General features: G+C 35.8%; 1 protein-coding gene across 2 annotated transcripts in view; it reads left to right on the top strand.

Annotated features, from left to right (window-relative positions):
- bel (ATP-dependent RNA helicase bel) overlaps window positions 1-25077 on the top strand; it is a 46583-nt gene extending 21506 nt beyond the window's left edge. For both annotated transcript variants that reach the window (XM_089253915.1, XM_089253986.1), the window contains 7 exons: window positions 5063-5322; window positions 7683-7827; window positions 9244-9406; window positions 9549-9730; window positions 18189-18306; window positions 18818-18992; window positions 23546-25077. In XM_089253915.1, coding sequence (XP_089110041.1) covers window positions 5063-5322; window positions 7683-7827; window positions 9244-9406; window positions 9549-9730; window positions 18189-18306; window positions 18818-18992; window positions 23546-23753 — 1251 coding nt within the window. In that variant the 3' untranslated portion in view covers window positions 23754-25077. The remainder of the gene's footprint in view (window positions 1-5062; window positions 5323-7682; window positions 7828-9243; window positions 9407-9548; window positions 9731-18188; window positions 18307-18817; window positions 18993-23545) is intronic.
- Window positions 25078-26838: the final 1761 nt, after the last annotated feature.

Raw genomic sequence — 26838 nt, 5'->3', positions numbered from 1 at the left:
ACAACTGCATCTCAAAGTACTGAAGAACCATTGTCCGTTGACGACATTCAAACCGTGTTCCCATTCGATGTCGAAAGCTTACCGGAAGAGGTGAAAAATGTGGTTACCGTAATCAACGAGGCATTCCAATCTCACATCAAATCGTTAAAGACATTCATATGTAATCAATTCAGAGAACTCAGTGATCAAAATAAAATGTACCAGCTTCAAATAACCGATATGCATGAAAAACAGCAAGAATTATCCTCTGAGAATTCTCAGCTAAAATCTGGTGTTAAGAAACTACAAATTGAAATCGGTGAACTTCAGCAATACTCCCATTGATGCAACGTTGAAGTCCAGGGGCTTCCTGAGACAGAAAATGAATATATAAATACTCTGAAAGAGAACTTGGTGAATTTAATTGAACCGGGTCTGATGGAAAATATTACTGTGATACACAGAGTGCCTACTGTGAAAAAGGACAAAATCAAGCCCATTATCATTCAATTTGACAAAAAATCCAATCGAGACTGTTTTCTGAGAACGGCCAAGTACAAGAAATTGCTTGCCTCATTAGTGGACAGCAGACTTAGACCTACATCGATATATTTCAATGAACACTTGTGCCTGTATATGAAAAATGTGTTTTATCACTCTAGAATGCATAAAGAAGAGACTGGATTTAAACATTGTTGGATCCGTGATGGTAGGATTTACATGCATAAATGAGATGATTCCAGGGTGTTCAGAATCGCCCATGTGGATGATTTAACACACGTTAACTGATTTCTAATATGAATCAAAATTTCAAATTGAACACCCTGGAAGATCTACAAAAATTTTTAACCGTCAACAGTGATAGTTCCAACAATTGTATATCACAGTATAATTGTGATTTCAATATAATACATTTAAATATAAGAAGTGTAAGAGCTAACTTTGATAATTTCGTAACTTACATAGATAGCTGCCTCCACTATATAAACGTTATAGTCCTTTCAGAGGTTTGGATATTCGATGAGGAAATTGAACTTTATAATATACCAGGTTTTAATCTATTTTCATGTTGCAGAAGCTATAATAAATCTGGTGGTATATTGGTGTATACTACTAAGTCCTTGGTTTACAATAAATTAACATCCGTTACAATGCAAACAGCGGAAATAATTGGTGTCCATCAGCCCTCACTAAAATTAACTCTCCTTTGTTTGTATAGGTCTCATTCATTCACCATCTCAAACTTCGTTGAAGAACTGGATTCAACATTAAATACCATTAAAACGAAAAATATTATATTAATCGGTGACATCATTAAGTATATAGATGTACTTAATCCTGCTTCAAATGACGAATCAAATTACATGGATATATTGTCAGGATATGGATTTTTACCACTGATCAATGATGTAACGAGACACACATCTGGTACTTGTATCGATCACATCTTTACGTAATTCATCTAACATTATTGGATATTATTCGTCTATAATCGAAACTGATATCACCGATCACTACCCGATTGTTTGTAAGTTACAATTTGATTCTCCTAACTTAAATAAATCGAATACAGCCGTGCAAGTAATGAAAAGGAAAGTTATTAACTACACTGCTATGACATCATATCTTCAAAATTACAAATTTAAAACTGATGATTCGCATAGTGGACTTGTTTTCGATCACTTTTTTTCTACTTTACACACTATTGTTCAGAATCACTCCAGATATGTGAGTAATGCTTCTATAAGAAATTATGGGAAACCGTAGGTTACCAACGAAATTCGTTGTTTAATAAAAAATAAACAAAAACTGTATCTGAAAACTAAAAAATACCCTTATGACATTTCAGTTGAATCAGCTTACAGAAATGTAACATCACTAACTAAATCAAAAATTAGAATTGCCAAGAAAAACTACTACTCAACCGAATTTACTAAGTGTCAGAATAATGCTGAACGCTGGAAATTTGTTAATAACATACTGGGTGCAAAACAAAAAACAAATATTCTCCCTGATAATCTTGAACCTCAAAACCTCATTAATCAATTCAATTCACATTTTATTAATGTCTCATCAAACAGAGGAGTTTCGGATGATGCTCATGAACAATATATTCAAAACATCAATAACTCCATTTTTCTCTTTCCCTCAGATATTGCTGAAGTAAAAAAAATCCTAAATAATTTAAAAACTTCAGTTACATCTTCTGATTCAATTAATGCAAAAGTTTGGAAACATATTCCGGATAATATTCTATATATATTTTCCAGGCTTATCAATGATAGTTTGGAAAATGGAATTTTTCCGGATTCATTAAAACATGCCGTCATAACCCCAATCTACAAAACAGGTGACAAAAATGACTTGAACAATTATAGACCCGTTTCAGTTCTTTGTACAGCATCAAAAATTATCGAAACAATTATGAGAGAAACTTTTTTCATATTTAAATGTGCATAATTTCTTTTCAAACAACCAACATGGTTTTCTTCCAAATAGAAATACAGAAACTGCACTTCTTGAATTCAGTAACTATATTGTTGATAATATAGACAAATCAAAGAAAACAATAGCTATCTTCCTGGATATACGAAAATGTTTCGACAGCATTGACCATAACATTTTACTTAATAAACTTCAACTGTATGGAATTAGAGGTAATGCACATATCCTATTTAAATCATACTTTAAGAATAGGATCCAAAGAATTAAATGTGGCAAATATATGAGTACTCCGATGTCCATGAAGAAAGGAATTCCTCAAGGATCTACTTTAGGGCCACTACTTTTTTACTATATTTATCAACGATTTCTGTAACCTTGATTTAGTTGCTAAAATTATAACATTCGCTGATGATACTGCATTACTTTATTCAGCAATAGATCATCAATCTTTAACGAACACCATAAATCATGACTTAACGTTCGCAATTGGTTTTCTGCAAATAATCTTGAAATTAATGTATCGAAAACAAAATTTATGAGCTTTTCTTTGCATAACAATACAGAAATTAGATGCAATATTATTTTTCATAGCCAAAACTGCCCATGTAACTTTTCGTGCACATGTTCATCTTTAGAACAAGTATCTTCATTAAAGTATCTTGGTGTATATATAGATAACAACCTAAAATGGAAAACACATAAAACGCATGCAATCAAAACTTCGATATACCCTATACAAATTCTATTACCTTAAGCTATATGTAAATCGACCTTTTCTACTGTCATTTTATTATGCCGTTATTCATATATACTATATGGCCTGACTGTATGGGGAAGCGATTACATAAGCACTTTACGCCCCATTATTCAAATACAAAAAAAAAATAGTAAGAGCACTTACTAACAATTATTCCACTCCTTCACACGAACTTTTTCTAAACCTAAATATATTACCCCTTCGTTATCTATATTTTCACAGATCGATAATTCTTCCACATAAAAATCAACTCCATTTACCCTTCAATACTTCAAGAACATCGAGTAGATTTAGCAATACATTATCTATACCACTTATTCATAAAATAGTAAAGAGAAATCACTTTACGTTTCTTGTTCCGAAATTTTACAACAATCTGCCATCTCACATTCTTGACTGCACTTCAATATTTGTATTAAAAAAACGTCTCAAACAATATTTGCTCTCTATAAATGGTATTGAAAGTTTTTTAATATGCAATATATTTTTTCCCTATTGAGCTCTCGCAAAAAAGGAAAAAACATTACCCCATCACTCGAAAAATTTCGGAATAGCACCTTCCATTGTTGCCATTATTTATCTTAATACTAATTATTTGCTTCATTTATAATTTATTTTATTTATATTAATAAAACAAATCAATAATCTTAATTCAAATCAATGTAATATTTTGTGTCTGCGTATATATGTGTGTGTGTATGTATGTCATATTCATTAGATGATTTCTCTGTCTTGTGTTTTTTCATTTTTTTTTTAATTATTGGTTTATTATTAATATTTACTATTCGTGTTTGAAAATTAACTTAATAATAATCGTGTCCACCAGTATGGATCAACAATGATCCCTTGAATGGATTTTTTCTTCGTTTTGCCAATGTAAGTTTTATGATGTGATAAATAAAATTGAAATTGAATTGAATTGTCTTTTAGTATTTAACTGCATAAATTGATATAGTTTAGGTTGTTTAAAAATTAATTATGGGCCCATAAAGTACATCGAAGAAATTCCACAGCTTTAACTAAGAATTTTTGGAAGCTGAAACAGGCAGATGTGGATAATTTGAAGTTTGGGGGGGGGGGGGTTCAAAGTACCTAGCTCCCCTTGAAAAAGGGGAAAAAAAATTGTTTCTTTAAATTTGGATTTGTTTCTTTCACTAGTTGTGCAGGAAGTCGCCGTATTGGTTAACTTAGACGCTGTTTGTATTTCCCCTCAAAGAAAGAGGGAGATATCACATGATCCAAAAAGCCTTATTGAAGAAAACCCAGGCAGTGCCGAGTATTATAGCTAGTTATAAAATGAAATTAATGCCAAGCTGAAGAAACATGAACAGTATAAATAAATTGCTTAAAAAGAAGTTTTAATTAATGCTCAAAAGCACTGCTTCAACGTTGGTAGACTGCAATAGTAATATTGTTCATGATTTGAAAAAAAAAATTTACTTGTTGTGACCTTATCAATTATCTTTCAATAGGAGTATGAAACATTGCTTTAGTTCTTTTGCAGTCCAGTAGAAAGCATTATTATCACATTACACTTACTGGTACTGGATAGAATGTCCTCCATTGTTCAAGAACATTCTCAGTGTAGATGACTAGTTTCGGGAGGGTGGTGCTCCACAACTAAAAGTATTTGGGAAATCACACTCTATGCAAACTGCTCTCTCTCTCTTGAAATGAGCAATAATATTTTGATTTGAGATTGCACTGTATTAATATAAGTATATATCGTATGTTGTATGTTTATCTTGTTTCAACCTCCTGCATACACAAGTTTACTTTTAAGAAAATGAAACGATCTATGTTTTATCAAATGTGTTGTAGTTTCATGATTTTAGTAAGATTGCTGATTTTTAAAAACTTGATGTACATTTATTTCTCCAGCAACCAAGGCATTCTTCTCGTGTGAAGCAGTACCCTCTAGCACTAGTTCTGTCTCCTACTAGAGAGCTGGCTTGCCAGATCTATGATGAAGCGTGCAAATTTGCTTACAGATCTAGGGTAAGGCCATGTGTGGTTTACGGTGGAGCAGACCCGTTACAACAGATGAAGGATCTGGATCGTGGGTGTCATCTATTAGTTGCGACACCTGGGCGTCTGGTAGATATGATGGAGAGAGGCAAAATTAGCTTGGAAATGGTCAGGTATGTCAGCAATACATATATTCTTGAAGTTCAATACTTGTGTATTTGAACAAGTTTTGGTTTTCAAGCTTGAGTAAATCTATAGAATCTTAAAGTTTAGCCGTCAATCTGTTTTGGATAACCTTTTCTTCTAATCATGTTTTTCTTAAATCTTATTTTGAAAAAATGCAGATTTGTATTATGCAAAGTTGTGTTTGTCTTTTTTTTTAAGTTAAAATACTTGGATGTGGTGCAAAATGTAATTTGCAATAATTTTTTATCATGTTAGTCGTCAACACCACTTATTAGAATCACAGTTAATGTTATCATTCGAGTACTTTTATTGCTTTTGCGAAGTACAGAACAGACCAATATTATAACATGGGAAAAATTTTGTTTATAGTTATAAGGACTTTGGTTTGTTATTCCCCCCCCCCCCCAGAAAGTTTTCTTTTTTTGCATGTTTCAAAGCTAAGGCCCAGCCAGACTCATTTTCTCCCTCATAATTAATCATTATCAACATGCACACCTATATAGGTGGTCAGAAGGATCTTTTATGACGCGATTCTCACATTTTCCCAAAAGATCTGTATGGTTCGTGCAAGGAATTTGTTAAAGTTAAATAGACATCCATACCTGAACTGAGATTCGAACCTGCACAGTCAGAGGCTACTTTTCTAACTGCACGACTGCCAGATAGAAAATTTTGACAAATTTCCTTACTTAATTCACAAGTGTTCTAATTAAACTTTAATAGCCGTTATGATCCATGTATGTGTAATGCTTATTTTACAATTTGTTTCCTATAGTGAAATCATGTATTAGGTAAAAAAAGTCCCTTTATTTGGTTAATGGTTTCTTTCAACTGACCACACTCAGTTTCTCGGCTGGAAGATTTTCATAAGAGTTTCTGAATGGACTGTATATTACAAGAAGTATTGTAATTCGTAATACACATTAGACCAGTGGTCTTCAACTTTTCAGACATTGCTGGTCAAATTTAACTTTCCACAAAGCCTGTGGGGCCACCATGTCATACCACAGTATTCTGTTATTAAACAGAATTCTCCAAATTTATTGAATATATTTATTCTGAATTTATTTCATTCAATTTGAATTTTTATTCATTTTTAAATAACTCCTTTTATTAACTAATTTTTGACAAAAACTAAATCTGAAGAGACATACAATTATGCCTGAAAAGAAGTGTTTAACCAGTTTGTGCTATCAGCACTGGCATATGGAGCTGAAACATGGACATTCACAAGCAAGACAATACGAAGACTACAGACAACACAAAGGAGCATGGAAAGATGTATGCTAGACATAACAAGGAGACAGAAAACGAATCACTTGGATAAGGAACCAAACAATGGTATATGATATCATGGAAAGAATTAGACGTCTAAAATGGAAATGGACTGGACATATTGCAAGAAGACAGGACAACAGATGGACCACAAGTATTCTAGATTGGTACCACACAGTGTTAAACGTCAGAGAAGGCGTCCTCACACAAGATGGATCAACGAGATCAGAAAGTGGCTGGAGTCAACTGGATGGCTAAAGCATCAGAGAACAAAATGGAAAAATTCAGATACCTTCATCCAGCAGTGGATTGAAAATTGTTGATTAACTAATTATGTCTCTGATCAATTATTTCTTTTTTTAATCTGAAATTTGTCCTGGTAATTCCGAAATTATTTTTTTAAAATTTATCTTAAATTTTCTCATGAAATTTTGTCACTTGAAATTTTTTAAATTATTTCTATTAGTAGTTGTGCAATTATTTCTTTCAGTAATTCTGTAACTATTATTTTCATCAACTATGGAATTATTTTAATTACTCTGAAATTATTATTTTTCCATGAATCCAAAATTTTTTTCAATTACTCTTATCAAATGTACACTGTGTTTTCTGGAAAGTATCTTATAGTTCTGAATACAGCTGCATAGATTTCAGTGGCCCAGAGGCTCTTTAACAATTTTTATTTTAGAATTTAATGTATTTTCTATGTAAATTTTGGCTGAATTAAGAAAAAAGTGGATTTCTGTGGATTCCTTTTTTTAAACAGTGAGGGGGGGGGGGCAAAGGAACCAGTGTGATTGGACATTTTGCAACCATAGTTATATGGGACACAAAAATGTAGTTGTACTGTTTCCATGCACCCTGTTAGGTCAAACTAAGGATGTATGGTCATTGTACTTGAAATCTGGACTTTTCAGATATAGTCATCAATTGATTATTGCTGTGAGAAACTGAGTCCTGATGTGATCAGATTAAGTGGCCTGCAAGTGTATTTATTAAAATGAAAAACTTGTAATGTAATGTTTTTTTTCTTCTCATAGTTTAATGTATATTCTAACTTATCACTGTTAAGGTATCTTGTTTTGGACGAAGCTGATCGTATGCTTGATATGGGTTTTGAGCCTCAAATCCGTCGAATAGTTCTTGAAGACAATATGCCTACTCTTGGAGAACGGCAGACATTAATGTTTTCTGCCACATTTCCAAAGAAAGTACAGGTAATTAATGTAAATTTTTCTTTAAAAATCAAGTTCTTTCGATTGTCGAAAAAAACAATTACTGACAATGAATTGACATTTTATATATTTTCATCCTGTTCCATATTTATTCCAATTGCCATTTTTCTCATATAAGGATAATGTGGTTTTTAATAGCTTGCTGTGTGTTTTATCTTTCTGTGGTAGCAGGGTTCCTACAGTCCTGAAAGTTCATTTTCATGTCTTTAAAAAAATCAAGTGATAAGTGCTTCAATTTTGTGTGTGTGCGCATCAGAATTATGTGAAATAAATGGTGTTTAATAAGGGTTTGACTGTATGCGAAATGAATATTCATAATTAGTCATAATTGTAATACTAATGTCAGAAAAGAACAAAAATTTTAATAGGCTTTGTTAAAAATACAGGAAATGATTCAGGATGGCTAAAATTACGTGAAAAATGTGAATGTCCCAGGAAACAAGGGCCATATATAGTCACCCTACATATGACTAAATTTTTTTTTTATCGAAGGCAAATTTCAACACTGTTTCAAACAAAATTATTTTTTAAATGTCGTGTATACTAAACTACATTTTTTTTTTAAAGCAAGACCTTTAGAACTCTATATATTGTCTAAAAGCAATAAAATTCAATTTTTTAAGGATTATTGTTATAACAATTACAATCACTTCCTAGTTCTAATGGTTGACTGCATCTTTCTGAAACAAAATTTTCAATAGTATTTGATGTTCAAATTATACATGTCTTATAAGTATCAATGGTTTTTTCCCTTGAGAATTTCAACAAAGCATTTATAATTTAGTGCGAAAATCATACATTTAGCTCACAGAACTTCAATGCAAACCACATTACTGAAATTTACTGTCAAATAGTGTTAAATATAGTCAAACCTGTACGAAACAGAACGTCAACAGACTGAACTAGTATTCTGTTTTAGACAGATTTCTATTTTATAAAGGTGCAAATAAAAGCATTAATCATTGAACAGACTATATTTTGATTCCATTTAAGGCAGGTTTCCATCTCATACAGTGTCCGTAGACAGGTTTCACTGTCTTTTCACAGGTTTCTATATGAATTTTGCTCAGAAGTGTAAATGTTTTGCTGAAGTTCTGAAGAAAGGAAAAAAGTACATTCTCATTGAATTTTTGGGTAACTTCAATGGTGATGTACACCCACATTTATCAAGTTCTTAAAGGTGTTTGAACTATGTGTGTGCGCACCAGAATTCTGTGCACACGCACACATAAACTCATTCAGTGATACTGATTTATTATTAAAATTTTCACTTCGTCTGTTATTGAATGAAATAGTCCAATATGTATTGCACATAATCATTTGCATGTCCAGTAAGATAGTTTTATCTTGTTGCTTATTTCCCAATTTATTTTGCGTTATACCACCATTCATTTGCAGGAATTGGCAAGGAAGTTTTTGGACAATTATATATTCTTGGCTGTTGGTCGTGTTGGAAGTACGTCAGAAAACATCACCCAGAAAGTTGTTTGGGTTGATGAACACGAAAAACGATCATTTCTCCTTGATCTCTTGAATGTAGAAAGTCTAAAAAATGGAAATGGTTCGTTTGATTTTTACATTTAGTTTTTTTAGAAGTTAATTCTTTTAATTTAATGAGAAACAAAAATGAATATAGATTAATTGCTGATAGTGTGTGTGTTTTTTGCTTGTACAAATATTTTATTTGAGTTTATTTCTTACAGCTCATGATTCACTGACATTAACTTTTGTCGAAACTAAGAAGGGAGCAGATGCATTGGAACATTTCCTCCTGACTGAGGGTTACCCAGTAACAAGTATTCATGGTGACCGTTCTCAGAAAGAGCGGGAGGATGCTCTCTGGAAATTTCGCACAGGACATACTTCAGTTTTGGTCGCTACTGCAGTAAGTATTTTGGTATTTTTCTTTTCAAGCTAGAATTGTTTTTTTCATAATACAGTAGACTCTTGGTAACTCGACACGTGGATAACTCGACATATATTATTTCTCTTGGTTGGCCCAATACTAATTTCAATGAAGGGGAAACTCTAACTCGACACATGTTTGGCTGAACTCCGCTTAAGTTGACTACGACTTTTTTCCCTTTACTACGACTGGTTTTTACAATTGCCCATGTTTTACCATTCTAATAATTTTTTGACATGTGGGTACTTCGATGATCCTTTGTTTCTTTGTTCTGTATGATGGGTCCCTTTTTTGTGTTATGGTTGGGGAGGGGCGTGCATGTGAAGAATTAATGTTTGAAGCCTCTTGGCCGACCTATCATTTTATTGACGTTTCCAGGACAGGTCTTTCATTCTTTCATGTTCAAAAGAAGTGTGGATGATCCCTAAAGTGTGATGTGATCCGTACTGGATGTTGAAATTGTCAACATCCAATACGGATAAAAATCTTATCTATTGTAAGTTTTGATATTGTCTGTTGCGAAGAATGCTTTTGGTGGAACTCGGTTTTACGATTTCTTGGAAAAGGAGTAAAAGAAAAAGAGCTAAAGCCTGGTTAGACACTGAATATGTCATTTGGTTATCATTGTGAGTATCGATGGCAGTGAATGCAATAGTTCCACACGAACTTCATACTTTAACTTTAAAATCAAAAGTTGAAATTTTCAAAAAACTAGACTCAGGAAAAACTCAGATGAATTCTCTCGCCAAAGAATATGGAGTTGCACGGAATCCATTTCAACATTTGCTAAAAATGAGGGAAATTTTTTTTCAGCATTTGAATCTTATGAACCAAGCAGAAAACGCATAAGAAATCAGAATTCAGCAATGTAGAGGAAGCAACTTTTTTGTGGTTCAAATCTCACTCAATCCCATTATCAGGACCAATAATTCAAGGAAAGCAAAGGATTTTGCAAAAAATCTCAATCAAGGAAATTAGGAATTATTCTAAGTATGAAAACTTTTTACAGAAAATTAGAATGAATATGAATTTGTGGATGTTATAGAATGGAAGCAAAAATTTCTGTTTTAGATGCAGTTGAAATGGTTGATTCTGCATGGAACTTAGGCACGAGTGCCTAACTTTGGAGAACGATTATTTCTCCAAAGAAAATTAATTAAAATAAAAAGATTATTTCTCCTGAAGATTCCTCATAGATTAAGTGTGAAGAAAGTGCGGCGGCTCACCAAAGACTGTGGCCAACGGTCGCCAAGTCCGGGGACTGCACGAGAGAATTTTTTGTGACTAGACAGACCGGAAGATAATGCTGATTCAACATGTTATGGTCTCGATGGTACAATAAAAGTGGATAGTAACAGTGTGCAACGTCCCTTATGGGAGTTGCTTGCCCGGTTCGAAATATCCAGTAATAAAGTGGCAAACGACAAGTGGAAAATGATTGCAAATAAACTTTCGCATGTAATATTTATTCAATCTAATTATAAAGTTAGTCAATTTTAACAATAGATTAGTATAACGTGGATCCCTCTATTTGACGTTAACAGGAAGATACTGGCCCACCAATTGATGATCATCAACAGTCAAACTTTTATATTGATCGGACATCCGATGTTGTTAGACACTTCGACGTAGCCTTCCCCCGCAAGTATCAGAGAAGGTTTCTCGGTTGAGAGCCGGAACACCTTGATCAGCTCCATGGGGCCTCTCGGTTGAGGGCCGGACCACCTTGATCAGCTCCATGGGGCCTCTCGGTTGAGGGCCGGACCACCTTGATCAGCAATGAAGAACTTTGACTGTGAAGATTATTTAATATTTTCGATTCCGGACCTGCTGGAAAACTGATTCAAACACTGTAAATTATTGCATTTTAACTAATTTTCAGCTTAAGGCCAATGAATACGGTAGCAAGACGGTGAACCGTCCTACTAGAGGGCTTCAGTTGAATAGAACAAACAAAAGATGAACGCAATGTGAGAGACAGAGGGAGGAATTTATACTCCCATTTCACAAGAAGTTTGGGACCACATGTCCTCGCAAGGCCTTTTTGCCTCAACAAAAATATCAGATTTACATATTCATGCATCACTATATTATAAACATTACAATTAAATTATTACATTGGAATCTGGCAACATGACACAATCTGGAGAGCTGATCAGACTCTCCCGACTATGTAAACAATATCAACAAGACAATAAAAAATGAATTGTTCCGACGGAGGTCTGCAGCCCCCCCCCCCCCCCCGCCGAAAATAAGTGAGTACAACACTATATTCTCCGTACAACAAGACTTGTAACAACTCCCCCGGGAGGTTCTTTAATGAAAATAAAAATAATTAACCGGACAAACCCTTAAGCCTCGCCCAACCTATACATATTCTGGACCAAACACCTCCACGAAAATAGCGACATCGTCGTCATGAGGGAAATTAATTTATGTGGGACATCAGTAGCCCGATCTCTGGCCCGTTCTCGTTCGACAGCCGAAAGACCCCCACCCGCCGACTGCCGAACTAAGCGAACATTCTGGCCCTTACCGGTTTGCCAGCGGGTCCTCGGGTGGTTTCCGGTAACTGAGAGGTCCCTGGGGTCTAAAATAAGAAGGAATTTCCCACATAATGGCAAGATCACCATTAACGTAGAGGGATCGGATCCCGATACGTTACAAGTGGTGACCTAGATCGAAGCAACCTTCTAATGACATAAAGATGATGAATCTACTCAGCCGAAGCCCAATGTGTGCAGCACCGCCGATGCCATTAAGATCAGGGTAGGACCTTTTTGTGATCGCTCTATTTTGTTTGGTCAGGATAACAAATGTTCTTATTTTTATTTTCGCAATTATATAACTAAATTCGCATAAAAGTCTGTATCCAAAAATGCCTAACAATAACTCTCCTAACCCTTCGCCACCTGACCCATCACCAGAAAACTTAAAAATTTGTCGCGTTGCCTTGAAACTCCCGCCCATATGGCGGCAAAATATAAAGTTATGGTTCATTCAAGTAGAAAGTTGTTTTTCAATATCCGCCATAACTAACGACGCTACCAAATACAATAACGTGATTGCGGTTATAGATCCAGAAACGCTCGCTTCCATTTCAGATATTTTATTGAACCCACCCAAAACAAACAAGTACGAGACTCTTAAACAACGGATAATCGAAGAATTCTCTGATTCTAACACTTGTCAAGTACGCAAGTTGTTGTCCGAACTACAGTTGGGGGACAAAAGACCTTCACACCTATTAAGGGAAATGAGAGATTTAGCCGGCAAATCTGTAAGCGACGATTTTCTAAAAACTCTATGGTTCCAACGTATGCCGTCAGAAACACAGGCCATCCTATCAGTTAGCTCAGAGAGCTTAGAGAAATTAGCGAAAATGGCCGACAAAATAATAGAAGTTAGTAAAGACACATACAACAACAGCATCTATGCCATAGGGAGAGCGGAACGCACAGGGACCCCGCAGCTACATGTCAACAACATTGAACCCGATAATCCCTCCCCTCTGACAGAAATGAGTGCCATGAGAGCGGAGATAGCTTCTCTTAGCAAAAAACTCGACCGCTTGTCTAGAGAGAGAGAAACAAACTATACTAGACGGAGGTTCAGATCTCCTTGACGTCGTTTCACTCCCTCATCACAAACAACCGGCTATTGCTATTACCATGCTAGATTCAGCAACAACACCTTCAGATGTCAACAACCGTGCACTTTTCAAACCAACGAACAGGGAAACTAAACACGGCAGTCGACTATAATATATCGGCGACGTCAACACCGATGGCCGCGAAAACTTGTCGCCTTTATGTATTTGATAAAAGATCCCATTTGAGATTTTTTGATTGATTCAGGATCTGACGTTTCTTGCATTCCATTCACAAAACATTACACAAAAATAGTTCCCGATTCATTTGAATTGTTTGCTGCCAATAACTCTAAGATACACACTTACGGCACCAAAGTTCTCAATGTTGACTTTGGATTAAGACGTTGTTTTGAGTGGAAGTTTCTCATTACAAGCATACCAATACCGATCATAGGCGCGGATTTTCTTCTTGACTTTGGACTTTTAATTGATCTCAAACACCTTGAAACTTTCGCAAATTGGAAAAATTGAATATAACTCTGAAAACTATTCCATTAAGGTAATATCCGAAACTTCGGAATATTACAAAATCTTGGCAGAATTTCCTGAACTGACAAAAGTGTCGCACAAAGTGAAGCCTGTTCAGCATAACACTGTACATTACATCGAAACCACTGGCCCGCCTATACATAGCAAACCCAGGAGATTAAATCCCAAGCTCTATGATGCTGTTAAGGAGGAATTCCAATTTATGATGAATCAAGGAATATGTAGGCCTTCTAAATCGCCCTGGTCATCACCATTACATGTCGTATCAAAAAGTTCAGGCAGTATTCGTCCAGTGGGTGACTACCGCAAACTCAATGCCTGCACGGTCCCAGATAGGTACCCCCTTCCTCACATTCAGGACTTTTCAAATGCATTACACGATAAAAGTTGTTTTTCAAAACTTGACATTGTGCGGCCGTATTTTCACATTCCTGTTCATTCCAACCACATTCCGAAAACAGCTGTTTGCACACCTTTCAACTTATTTGAATTTCCTTACCTAAATTTTGGCTTGTGTCATATGCTGCCCAATCTTTCCAACGATTTATGAATGAGATTCTTGGTGATCTGAAATTTTGTTATGTCTATTTAGATGACATTTTGATTTTCAGTGACAGTGAAATTGAACATAAGGTTCACTTATGCACTGTTTTGCAACGGCTCAATAACTATGGCCTCACAATTAATGTTTCCAAATGTGTCTTCGGTGTTGCGGAGATATCATTCTTAGGCCACTCCATTTCCAAACAAGGCACCAAACCCTTGCCAGAAAAAGTTGAGCCGATTCTCAATTATCCAAGACCAAGAGCAATTAAAGAACTGCGACGTTTCCTTGGACTACTCAATTTTTTTCGCAGATTTTTACCACACGCAGCACACAAACAGACACTGAATAATTATTTGAAAGGGTAAAAAAAAACGGCAACAGAGAAATTGCCTGGCCTGACATAAACACTATTGTCCAACGCAACTCTTTTAGCACATCCGAAACCCGATGCCAAACTCGTACTTCAGGTAGATGCATCCGATTTTGCCATTGGCGGCGCACTGTTTCAGGTGGTTGACAACGAGCTTCAGCCTCTTGCATTCTTTTCTAGGAAATTATCTCCCGCGGAATGCAACTACAGTGCGTACGACCGTGAATTGCTGGCTGCATATGCTTCTATAAAGCAGTTTCGGCATATGTTAGAAGCTAGGGACTTTTCTTTACTCACGGACTATAGACCACTAACATATGCCTTCAAGCAAAAATTAGACAAGGCTTCTCCTCGTCAATGCAGGCAATTAGATTTTATTGCCCAATTCACTACTGACATACACTATATAAAAGGTAGCGAAAACATACCCGCAGATGCACTTTCCCGCATAACATCAATTTCAATGCCCAATCCTATTGACTATAACGAAATTTCAAAAGCACAAGAACGCGACCAAACTTTAACTGATCTTTTACAAAATCCACGAGGATTACAGCTCAAAAAATTGACTTTGCCAGACTCAAATACTTCACTATTTTGTGATCTCTCCACTGGCACAGCTAGACCATACATACCAGAACAGTTTCGTAAGCAGGTTTTCGAAACCATTCATAATATTTCCCATCCAGGAATTAAAGCTACGACTAAATTGATTCGGACTCGCTTCATTTGGTCTTCATTAAATAAAGATTGTAATAACTGGTCCAGACAATGTATACCTTGTCAAAAGTCCAAAATAACACGACATACGAAAACCCCAATAGGTTTATTTCCTGACCAAACTGAGCGATTTGATCACATCAATCTTGATATCATTGGTCCTCTTCCTCCTTCTGGTGGCAATGCCTATTGTCTAACTATGATCGACAGGTTCACACGTTGGCCGGAGGCGGTCCCGATTCCAGACATCAGCGCCGAGATTGTAGCTCGCACATTCTACTCAACATGGATATCTCACTTTGGGGTGCCATCCAAGATTACAACAGATCAAGGCCATCAATTCGAGAGCTCCCTCTTCCTAGCACTGGCAAGAGTACTAGGAATTCAATGAATACGGTCCTCACCATATCACCCGCAAGCAAATGGCCTCGTAGAGGAGCTACACAGACCACTCAAAGCTGCCATCAAAGCATATAACACAGAACACTGGTGTACTGCTTTGCCCACTATATTACTCGGTTTACGTAGCGTCTTCAAAGAAGATCTGAAAGCTACCACCGCGGAATTGGTATACGGCACCAGTCTCAGACTTCCCGGAGAAATATTCGATCCCACTCCGAGGGAAACATCATCAAAAGAACTTATTGAGACTATCAAAGAACATTTTACAAAATTACGACCCGACCAACATCTTGTCATGCACCACAAAGTATTTTTGTCCACCCTCATCTGCAAGACTGCTCACACGTATTCATTCGGCACGATGGAGTGCGAAAGCCGCTTCAAGCTCCATATGACAGACCATTTCAAGTGATTCAACGACGTGAAAAGGCATTCGACATCGATGTCCGTGGAAAAAAAAAAGTTTCTCTGGACAGACTGAAACCTGACTTCAGACGTGAACGATTCCAGTCCGTCACCAACAAGAATTACCTTACCTACGCCTCCCTTTCCTCAGACAAGAAAAACACGTTCCGGACGAACTGTCCATTTCCCGGACCGTTTCGAACCATAAGTTCGCTACTGGGGGAGGGGTGTGCGGCGGCTCACCAAAGACTGTGGCCAACGGTCGCCAAGTGCGGGGACTGCGCGAGAGAATTTTTTGTGACTAGACAGACCTGAAGATAATGCTGATTCAACATGTTATGTTCTCGATGATACAATAAAAGTGGATAGTAACAAAAGCATAAATAGCACTATAGGTAATTGTATCGACGATGAATTTGTGAGTATTGACTCTGATATTGTAACTTCAGGACTTTTAGCAGACGACGATATTCCAGAATCAATCGCCCAAAGCAAGTGTTTCATGTTTCGAAGAAATAGAATTATATATAGAAAGTTCAGATGAAGTATCTGCACCATCTCTCCATAATGCACTAAAAACTCTAGATGTGATACGTCACTTCCTATACAGTCAGGAAAAAGCCGAACAATCACAGTATAAACTGAATAGTGTATAGAAGAAAAAAAAAAATTCTCTTCGGAAAGAAAAACAAGCAAATATACTTAATTATTTTTCATGGGGTAATTTTTTTTTATACGTTTATCTATTTTGAAACAACCCCGAATTAAAATTAATGAGAATTAGTATTTTATTTAATGAAATTGTTAGAATGTATATATTTACATACACAAAAACGATCGGACAAAAATTTAGAGTGAAACCCGCTAACTCGACATCATGTTTGTCGATACTTTTGGGGTGTCGAGTTACCGAGAGTCTACTGTATATTCATTGCAGGAGTATAACCATAGTGTCCTCTTTTATTACTTTATTTCATTTTTTTTTTAATTGCCATTTTCACCCATATTAGCTGGCATGTTGGGTACCAGCCAGAGAATACCCATATTTTTGAGTATGCTAGGAAATTTGAGTCGTAGATACTCAAAAAGTCAATTGAATTAGCTGATTTGAAATTCGTTTTCTGAATTTTAGCATTCTTCGATTTCATGAATAATCACACAGTTAGTGGTAGTTTGAGTGGTAGTCAGTGTTGTAGTTCGAGCTCTGTTTGCTTTTATTTCTGCAAATCACTGTTTATTAGAATAAAAATACTAAGCGTATTCTCTCATAGGTTAGATTGGGTAAATGGAAAAATTAGTAGACTGAAATATTTTTTTGTATTCTTTGATCATGTGTTCAAGATTTGAATGAGCAGAGCAAAAAATAGAATTGCACTGTAAAACATGATATTGAAGAAATGTGCTGCTGTTGTTGTATTACAATCTCTTAACATGCAAAAACTGTTCAAAACACTGTGTACTTTGTATTAGATTGACATAATTAAGTTAGAACACTTAGTAAATGCTTAATTTTTATTATTGTAATACATTCCTGGAGGAAAAAATTTTGCTCCTAGTGAAAACTATACTTTATTCAGATTTGCATATTCTGTATTTAACATAAATTTGTCTTCACAATGTATCGCATGATTCTCACCAAATCTCAATACTCGAATATCGAACCTTGAATACTGCAAATTATTTCCCTAAAATTAAGTTTAATATGACTGCAATATGATTTTTCATATTCTATGCTGTGGTTCAGAGGTTGTTCTTGGTCTGTACCAATTCACATATTTTATTTTTTCATGTTTAATATGGTTTTGAAGAAAAAATTGGTCTCTATTATTACTTTTTTCCAATATTATTTTAGGTTGCTGCTCGAGGATTAGACATCCCGAATGTGAAACATGTGATCAACTTTGATTTGCCAAGCGATGTTGAAGAGTATGTGCATCGTATTGGCAGAACTGGGAGAGTGGGAACAATCGGTAAGTTGATCATCGAGAAGCTCTTTCTGTTCATTCTAAATTGTTCTTTGGAGTTTTTACTCATGGTTAACACTTTGAACATTAAACACATTCAGATATATGTAGGGAACATTGAGGTGACATCTGAAAGTAACTCAAGTTGCTTCATTTTTACATATTCTCAGCTTTTGATAGAATATCTAATGGCTGATCACATAGCATATAAAACAATATCTACTTTAATTTATTTATAAAAATGAAAAGTTGACATCAAATAGGTAAAATTCAAGTGAAAAAATGTAATCAAATGAAGTGGTGAGTGTGGATGAACAGTTTAATAATTCAGTGATTTTGTTCACTCCAATCTAAAAAAAAAGTGTACCTAACGAGTGTTTTCACTTGCATTATGTGACCAGTTTTTTCAGACCTCCCTGGAGTTGCACATTATACTTTTTAGTTCCTGTTATGATTTGTCGCTATCAACATGTTTAATTTACCCTCTATACATAGAATATTGTTTTCTAACCATTAGGTCTGGCAACCTCTTTTTTCAATGAGAAGAATCGAAATATGGCCATCGATCTTGTTGAGCTTATAACTGAGACAAAACAAGAGTTGCCAGAATGGCTTTCAACCTTAGCCAAAGAAGTGCAAATGGAACAACGGTATGGTGGAGGCAATCAAAGAAAATATTCAAGTGGTAAAAAGTAAGTATTGAGACCCATGCTTTAGTTCTAATTTCATATTTTCATGGGGGGGGGGGGGGGGGAGAGACTTCTTTGTGAATTATAGACACAATTAAATTGGCATCAGCTTTTCTCTGAACAGCTGTAATAATGATTTTTAATATGTAGAAATGTCCTCTCCACTTGTTAATGCAAAATTCTTTGAAAGTCTAGTTATATTTTTTTGGCGATGTGATTACAAGAGAGAAAATTCATCTCTTCTCCTACAGAGACTTGAACCCTGTCTCTTGTTTGCTGGGCGAGGGCTTTACCAACTAAACTATGGAAATAAATAGAATATTTCTCCCTTGGAGCACCTGTTTCCATATCTTAGTTGGTAGAGCACTCTCGCTACAAACGAGAGACCAGAGTTTGAGTCCTGTGGGGGCAGAGATGAATTTTTTTTTCTTGCAATCATCTCCAAAAAAATATAACTAAACTTTCAAGGAATCTTGCATGATTTTTAATTTTCATCATGAGATTGTATATACAAGGTGATTCAAAAAGAATAATCTTAATTTTAAAAAACATACAATTTTGAAATCAGATCACAGAATGATATATACAGGGTTCCCAGCAACCTGGAAAGTCAGGGAATTGGAAAACGGTTAGGGAAAATGTTAAATATTTGTCAAAAGTCAGGGAAAATTCTAAATACTTGGGAAAAGTCAGGGAAAATCTGAAGGAGAAAAAAAATCAGAGGATAAATCTACATTCATGTGGTTTACCTTCACTTTTTTCCATGAAGATTATTTTTCAGATCCTCAGAGGGAGGGAAAAAAATCCTTATCAGCATTTTCCACCAGATCCCCTACTGAGAGAAATGTGTTATCAGTTGAAGGGTGGGATTTTACATACTGGAAAACAATGTTGGCCAAGGAACAATCTGCCCTCTGAGTAAATAGATGATGGTATCTGTCTAAAGAGGAGAGACTCACCTTTCCATTGTTGAAAACAAAGCCAATACCAGCTCTAACTTCTTTTCTATCTCTTCTGAAAAAACATTTTATATATATCCTCTTGCTTTTTTTTTCCTGCCTGTGGGGTAGAGAACCTTTAACCTTTTTATGTTGAAGAATGATTTGAATTCAATTATCTCTGTGTGAGATTTCCAAGGAAACTGGTATTGCATGCAAGATCATATACACAATTTGATTTGGTGACAAAATATTAACACTCTGTCTGTAATGTGCTTTTCAATGGTATATTATCACAAAATGTTATACATTCGGCCCTCCCCCGTATTCGTGGTTCCTGTATTTGTGGTTTTTTCTTTCTTCATTGGAATTTTTTTTTTCAGCAATGCTCAGCAATCGCCATTCACATGTTTTGTTTACAAGATTTGAGTTGTGCGTGTTTAGAATGGCTCATTTGTCTAGTGCGCTACTGATAATACTTTTTTTTTTTTCCCAACCGAGCACAACTCAGGTCTATCGCCATAGGCAATTTTCTACCTAGTGAGTTGTGCCGGATGCGTAAGTGTGTGTACCTAACAGTCTGAGTGCGTATCTAGTGTTGCGTATGATTTTTCAGTGCTGCCATCTATATCTCAGAAGTGAAGTGAGTGGTGTGTAGCGACTGAATATTTGTACTGTTTGTAGGTCTGTTGCTCTCTGTGGCGAGACTTTTTAACGGGGAGATCGGCTCGCATTTGCGCCTCGAAGTTGGGAACCACAGAAAACCAACTTCAGCTGACCACCACTGTGGTGACGGTGGGGCTCGAACCCGGGTCCCCGCGATGCGAGTCCATCACTATGACCACTCGACCACCACAGCGGTACTGATAATACTCTGAAAGGAGGAAAAAAAGTGAAAACTTTACAAGAAAAATTGAATATATTGGCTATGCTTGGCGAAAGTAAGTCAATTGCTGCCGTGGCTTGCCATTACGGAATCGACGAATCTACTGAGAGATATATCAAGGAAAGGAAATCTGAAATTCGGTCAGCCGTGGGTGTAGCTGCACCTGTGGCAGTGAAAATTTTGCATCGCCTATGCAATCCACGTGTTTCTCATATCGAAAATGCAGGTTTTTTTTGCTAAAAAGTTTAGTAGCAGACTTTCTTTGTAGCAGTCTTCTGATACAAAGAAGGTAGTCCAATTGATCATAATATTATAATGGGAAATAGCGAAAGGATTAATTTACTCTTCTATAAAGGGAAGGGGTAGTGAAATGTCTCTTTCATCAGAATTTTATGCAAGTAAAAGTTGATTTCATTGGTTTAAGAAACGATTTGGATTACACAATGTAAAAATCACTGGCGATCAAGCCGCTGCTGACCAGGAGGCAGCTAGAAAATTTCCAAAGACTTTGTAGAAAATTATTGAAGAGAATAGATCTTCACCTCAGCAGATGTTTAACGCTGATGAAACTGCACTATTTTGGAAGAAAAAGCCGCAGAAAACATTTATCACCCATGAAGAAAAGCAAGCCCCTGGTTTTAAGGCAGACTTACGGTAGACTTACTATATTGTTTGTGCAAATGTGTATGGGTACATGGTAAAGCCCACCATCATTTTTAAATCTATGAATCCGTGAGCATTGAAGGGAAAGGGTGAGTCAAATCTTCCGCACAGTATTTTTGATGATCATTAGAAAAGCTTGGACTATGAAAACGTTTTTCCTGGATTGGTTTAAACAATGTTTCATTCCAAAAGTCCGGAAGTACCTTGAGAGTGAAGACATGCCATTCAAAGTTTATTTTGATACTGAATAAAACTCTTGGACACCCAGATGTCAATTAGTTCAAAGTTGATGGTGTGGAAGTCTGTTATATGTCTGTTAATACATCTATCATTTAGCCCCCTTGATCAGGGGTAATGCGAGCATTCAAGGCTCACTATACATGTCACTCAATGAAGATGATTGTGCATGCAAATGCAGAAAATATCTTGAAGGTATGGAAGAATTACGCTATCACTAATGCCATTACTGTCATCACTAGAACCATGGCAGCTCTTAAGAGAGAAACAATCGACTCGGTTGGATTGATCTTTGGCCACATGTGCACTCCAGGACACAACTATTTTTAGAGAGCCAACTGAAGAGATTATAAAAGACATTGTCATGTTAGCAAAACAGGTAGGTGGAGAAGCGTTCAATGATATGGATATAGTAAAAGAGAAGTCGAACAGCTAATTAGTAGCAATTCAGAGGCATTGACCGAGGAAGAATCAATGCAGTTGATTGCTCGTGAAACAAGCGGTACCAGACGAAAATACCAGAAGTAAAATACAAATTCACCACGAGTAACATAGGGGAGGGCTTCGCAAGTTGATTAGATTATTTTCATGATATAGATCCCTCTATGGTACATTCTTCACGCGTAGAAAAATTGGTAGAGGAAGTCTTGTCAACACACTCCAACATACTTGATGATATGAAGAAGAAACAACAAACAGAAATCACAATGTTCTTTCAGAAAACATCACCAACAATCAATCGCTGCACCCTCATTTACATTCCCTTATACTTTTGCGTCATCCTGCTCTTCTCATGATGTTCAAGAAACGAGATAAACAAATAGAACTTTGTTTTCGGTTATTCCACAGATTTTCCGTATTTTCCCCACTCCCGGAATGTAACCTGCCATGAATACAGGGAGGGGGGGGGGATGATAATTTAGAGTGATATTGGATGGTTTAGAATTATTATGCGCGTTACAGTGTTTGGTCAGGGAAATTTTTGAATTTTGTCAGGGAAATGATCGAGCAGATTTTGCTGGGAACCCTGAAGTAATACACGAAGGGAAATGTTTAAGTTTTGGGTTATGAATAATAAATGATAATGTGTCATTTATGAAGCGCTCTGCAAAGTAAAATGTGAAATTAGCGGAAAGCGGTGTGTCTTCCAATTAGTATTGTGTTAGTTATAATCATCATTCAGAGTGTTCCTGGCCCTATTATTTAGTGTGTTGAGGAAACAAATGTGTTATAAGCCGTACAGATTGTATAATTTACAAGTTTCAAAGCTTAAAAATGACAAATTCTGTCTTCACATGGAAGAGACTATAGAGGTGGAAGAATTTTCCATCCGACTCTCATTGGCACGTGTTGTGTATGATTTTTCATATTACTTTGACATATGTTTACTAGAGGAAGTGACTTTAGAAGAAGAATAGTAAGTAATACATGAATAAAGTCAATTTAGTCTTTAATAAGAAAAATATATTGCTTTAAATCGGATGATTCTGGATCACCCTGTATTATCCTATTCTACATTCCTAATAGAAATCAATGCTTTAAGTCCAATCGATTTATCTTCGAATACTAATTGCCATCTGCTGGTTGAGCATTTAGCTTGCTAGTCCTTGACTGTGTATGTCTTGGTTCGAATTGGATATGTATAAACACTAGAAATTTCTTATGAAAATTGCACACGTCTCTTGGGAAAACGTAAAGCTTATGTTATTTTTTTATTTAATTGCATCGTAGCCCAGTGTCAACATTTCACAGTTTGCATTTATTTCATGTAACATGTAGTATTCTAGTAGCTATAGATTTGTCGGGATAATAATTTTCAAATGATTTTCCAGGTATGGATCTGGTGGCTTTGGCTCAAGGGATTACCGTCAGTTTGGCAATGGACGTGACCGCAATAATGGAGGAGGAGGTGGAGGAGGCAGAAATCCAGCCCCTAATTACTACTCGATGCAGAATTCTGGGGGGTATGGTGGGAACCAGTATCCAAATTATCGTAGCAGCTACAATAGTAGCTCGTCTACTGACTGGTGGGGAAGTTAATTTTGCTGTCATGGTTTTTTCCCATTTTACCCCCAAATTCATCCTATACTGATTCTGCCTCTTTTGTTTGCTCTGAGCATGGACTTATGGTGTTTTTCATATAGTGAATCAAGGTGTGCATCTCGACCCAAAAAAAAGGCTGGTGAAATGGAATTATGAAATTTTCTACGATTCCTCCCTGTTCCTCCTTACAAATCTGGACATTAGTATGAGAGAAAATGATAATAAAGTGTATTGATCGAAAAACTGTTGTGTGATATTGGCCAGAGCTGCTTTTTTTCTCTTTCAGGTTTTTTTTTTTGCGTTTGTATAACTTTGCGTTATCAACCAAAGCATACACAAATGCTTTCAGTGTTTATTTATTGTTTTACTGTTGTACTTTGCTTTGTAATTCATTTTAATATTGTATAGCCTGTGTGTTTTCAATGCCTTTTTCTGCCTGCTGCTTCTATATTTTCTCTATCCTATAATTGCAAGTCCTAAAAAAATGTTTTGTTTCCTTTTTGATATGGAACAATATTCTTGTAATTTGTAAGAATTGTTCACATTCCATAAATAGGTTTATATTTCTTCTGTCTGTTGGTGGGAGGTTGTTCCCACTCAACTAATTAGCCCCCTAGAATTTTCATTTTAAGTTGAACTTTAACGCTAAGGAATGTTGCAGTTGTATTCTGTATACCTGAAGGTTTCGACTCTGTTAGGGCTGTACTACTTCCCTCAGAAAATTTAAATGTTCCAGTCGGCAGTTTTCAAACAAAATACTTCAACGAAAATTGCTTTAAAAAAAATATGCAAAAAGAATAAAAGTATTTTAGCTTCTAGTTTTCTTTCAGAAGCAAATGATATTTATATATATAAAAATGGAGTGATATATATGTAGAATATGGTTTTTTTGCTAAATTTTTTTTTTGTGCTATATATTATATATTCATAGAGGAAAAAATCATGTGGGCATTTTGTATCGGTTCAGATCTTGCGTGAAAATTTTGTTTGATATGTATTTTTTTTTCTCCTAACTTTATTGAAATTGAATCATTTTATTTTTAAATATAAAAATTGATTTTTTTTCACTAATAATTTGCATTACGATAAGCTCACATTGACTATCCTTGCTCAGAGCATTGAATTTGAATGAACTATTTTTTATTTTGATATTATTCATAAGGTTTTTGTTTTTCTTTTGTGTTTAGCTATAATGAATCACTTTTCTTTTTTTGCGAAGGACTTTCACTAAACATTTGTTATTTATGGAGTCATTGGTAAAAGCAGGTGTCTGTAACTTTTTTTCTTCAGTGTTGAGGAGAAAAAAAAACTTATTTTATATCCAGAATATTTAGAATCAGTTTTTTGGAATTAAAAAGAAAAAAAAAAGCCAAAGCGAGTGTGGTGTTATCTGGTTAATTACACTGGGGAACATTTTTGTTTTCATTTTCTGCAGAATGGGATTTTTCAACTGATCTAAGTTTTCTTATTTCGGATTTCAAATTTTAAATCAATTTCTCTCTGCAAGCTCAAGTGTTTATGCAGTTTGATATTATATGCTGCTACATAGCCAAAGGTCCTGGGCTTTCAACTAATGACTTGCACCAGTTTAGTTGTACTACTATGTAGATTCACTAGTGTGTCAATTTATCACTCTGAAGCAGTTTTATAAATTGACTCCACTGGCTACTAGAGGCAGCACATTTATAGCATGTAAGGTGTGATATCAGGAAGATGGCCACACAGTACATTTCAGTTGCAGATGCGATAAGGAAATGTCATTCATTCTATCTTTCTCTTTAGTGTTATTTTCTGTGTCAGTTTTAAACTGATAGTCAAGTGTGTTTTGTGGAGTTTGTTTTTAGATCTGATTTATGGTTTCTCCATGCAAGATTTTCAAATAGTGCCGATGCATTCTGTTACGTATGTGGTTGCTACACACTTTTGTATCAAAGGCTCAATATTTCATTGTTTGTGAAGCAGGCTTGTATAGCCTATTTCGAAATTCAACATGGGGACCAAGACAAGAATTGGGCCCCCTCATATTGTGTGTCATAATTGTGAGGAAATGCTTCATGACTGGACACAAAAGGAAAACGAGTGTCTCTTTTGGAATTCCCATAGTTTGGTGGAAACCCACAGATCACATAATTGCTATTTTTTGCCTGGTCAACACAAAAGGTGTCTGCAAGCAAAATCGGCAGAATCTATCCCTGATGTTGCTATTTGAGCTAATCCTGTGTTTAATGGTTTTGGCTTGTCTAAGGATGAAGACATTGAAAAATAGCAGATGTGTGGTGTCCGTGATAGCCAGCTTTCAGAAATGGTTTCAATATCTCAAGACTTCACATAAATACAAAGCCACAACAGTCAAAAGGTCCCATGAGGTAGCTGACAAAAAGATGCCCATAACAAATACAGATGTCATATTTCTAAAATAATCCACACTTTCCTGTCTCCTTACAAGGCAGTGTGAGAACAGATGTTATTACCCCATGTCTCACAGGAATTAAGGTCAGTTTAGCAAGCGTGATGACACCACGGATAGCAGTTGCCACTTCCTTGGAGCACTTCACTTCTAGATCGACATGACCATTGTGATCACCCATCTTCTGATAGCAAAAATTAATCAGCCCCCTCAGCAGCTTAGTCAAGCGTAATTGAATGACCTAGTGTGATTTGGCCCTCTCCAAAAAAGCAGTTGAGGTTTCCATTTGCCTTCAGGCTACAAGAAAAGAAATTTACTTGATTCCTCTACAAAAGTTTTTTCTGAAAGAGATCAGGACTTGCTAACCTTTTCAGAAGATAAGCAGTTTGTTTATTGCCACGATATCCCAGGTCTTCACCCTCTATTTTTCAGCAGAGTGGGATTATTTTTGGATAACAGTAAGTGAAGTCTAAAATGTGTACTATAATTGATATTGAGCAGTACCACTCTGCCATTGCGTATTTGTGAGAGGAGCATGATGACATTAAAATGGTCATTGACTTACTGAAATATCACACGCATAACTAGATCATTTGTGTAGATCTGAAAATGGTTAACATCCTACTTGGCCAACAGAAAGGATTCACAAAATTTCCATGCTTTCTTTGCATTTGG

Source organism: Pholcus phalangioides, unplaced genomic scaffold (assembly GCF_987345545.1).
Source record: "Pholcus phalangioides strain wild (caught in Gottingen) unplaced genomic scaffold, Ppha-v1.0 ptg000001l_1, whole genome shotgun sequence".
In the NCBI taxonomy this organism is placed as follows: Eukaryota; Metazoa; Arthropoda; class Arachnida; order Araneae; family Pholcidae; genus Pholcus; species Pholcus phalangioides.
The sequence above is the reverse complement of the archived record's forward strand: the minus strand, read 5'-3'. Positions and strand labels throughout refer to the sequence as shown.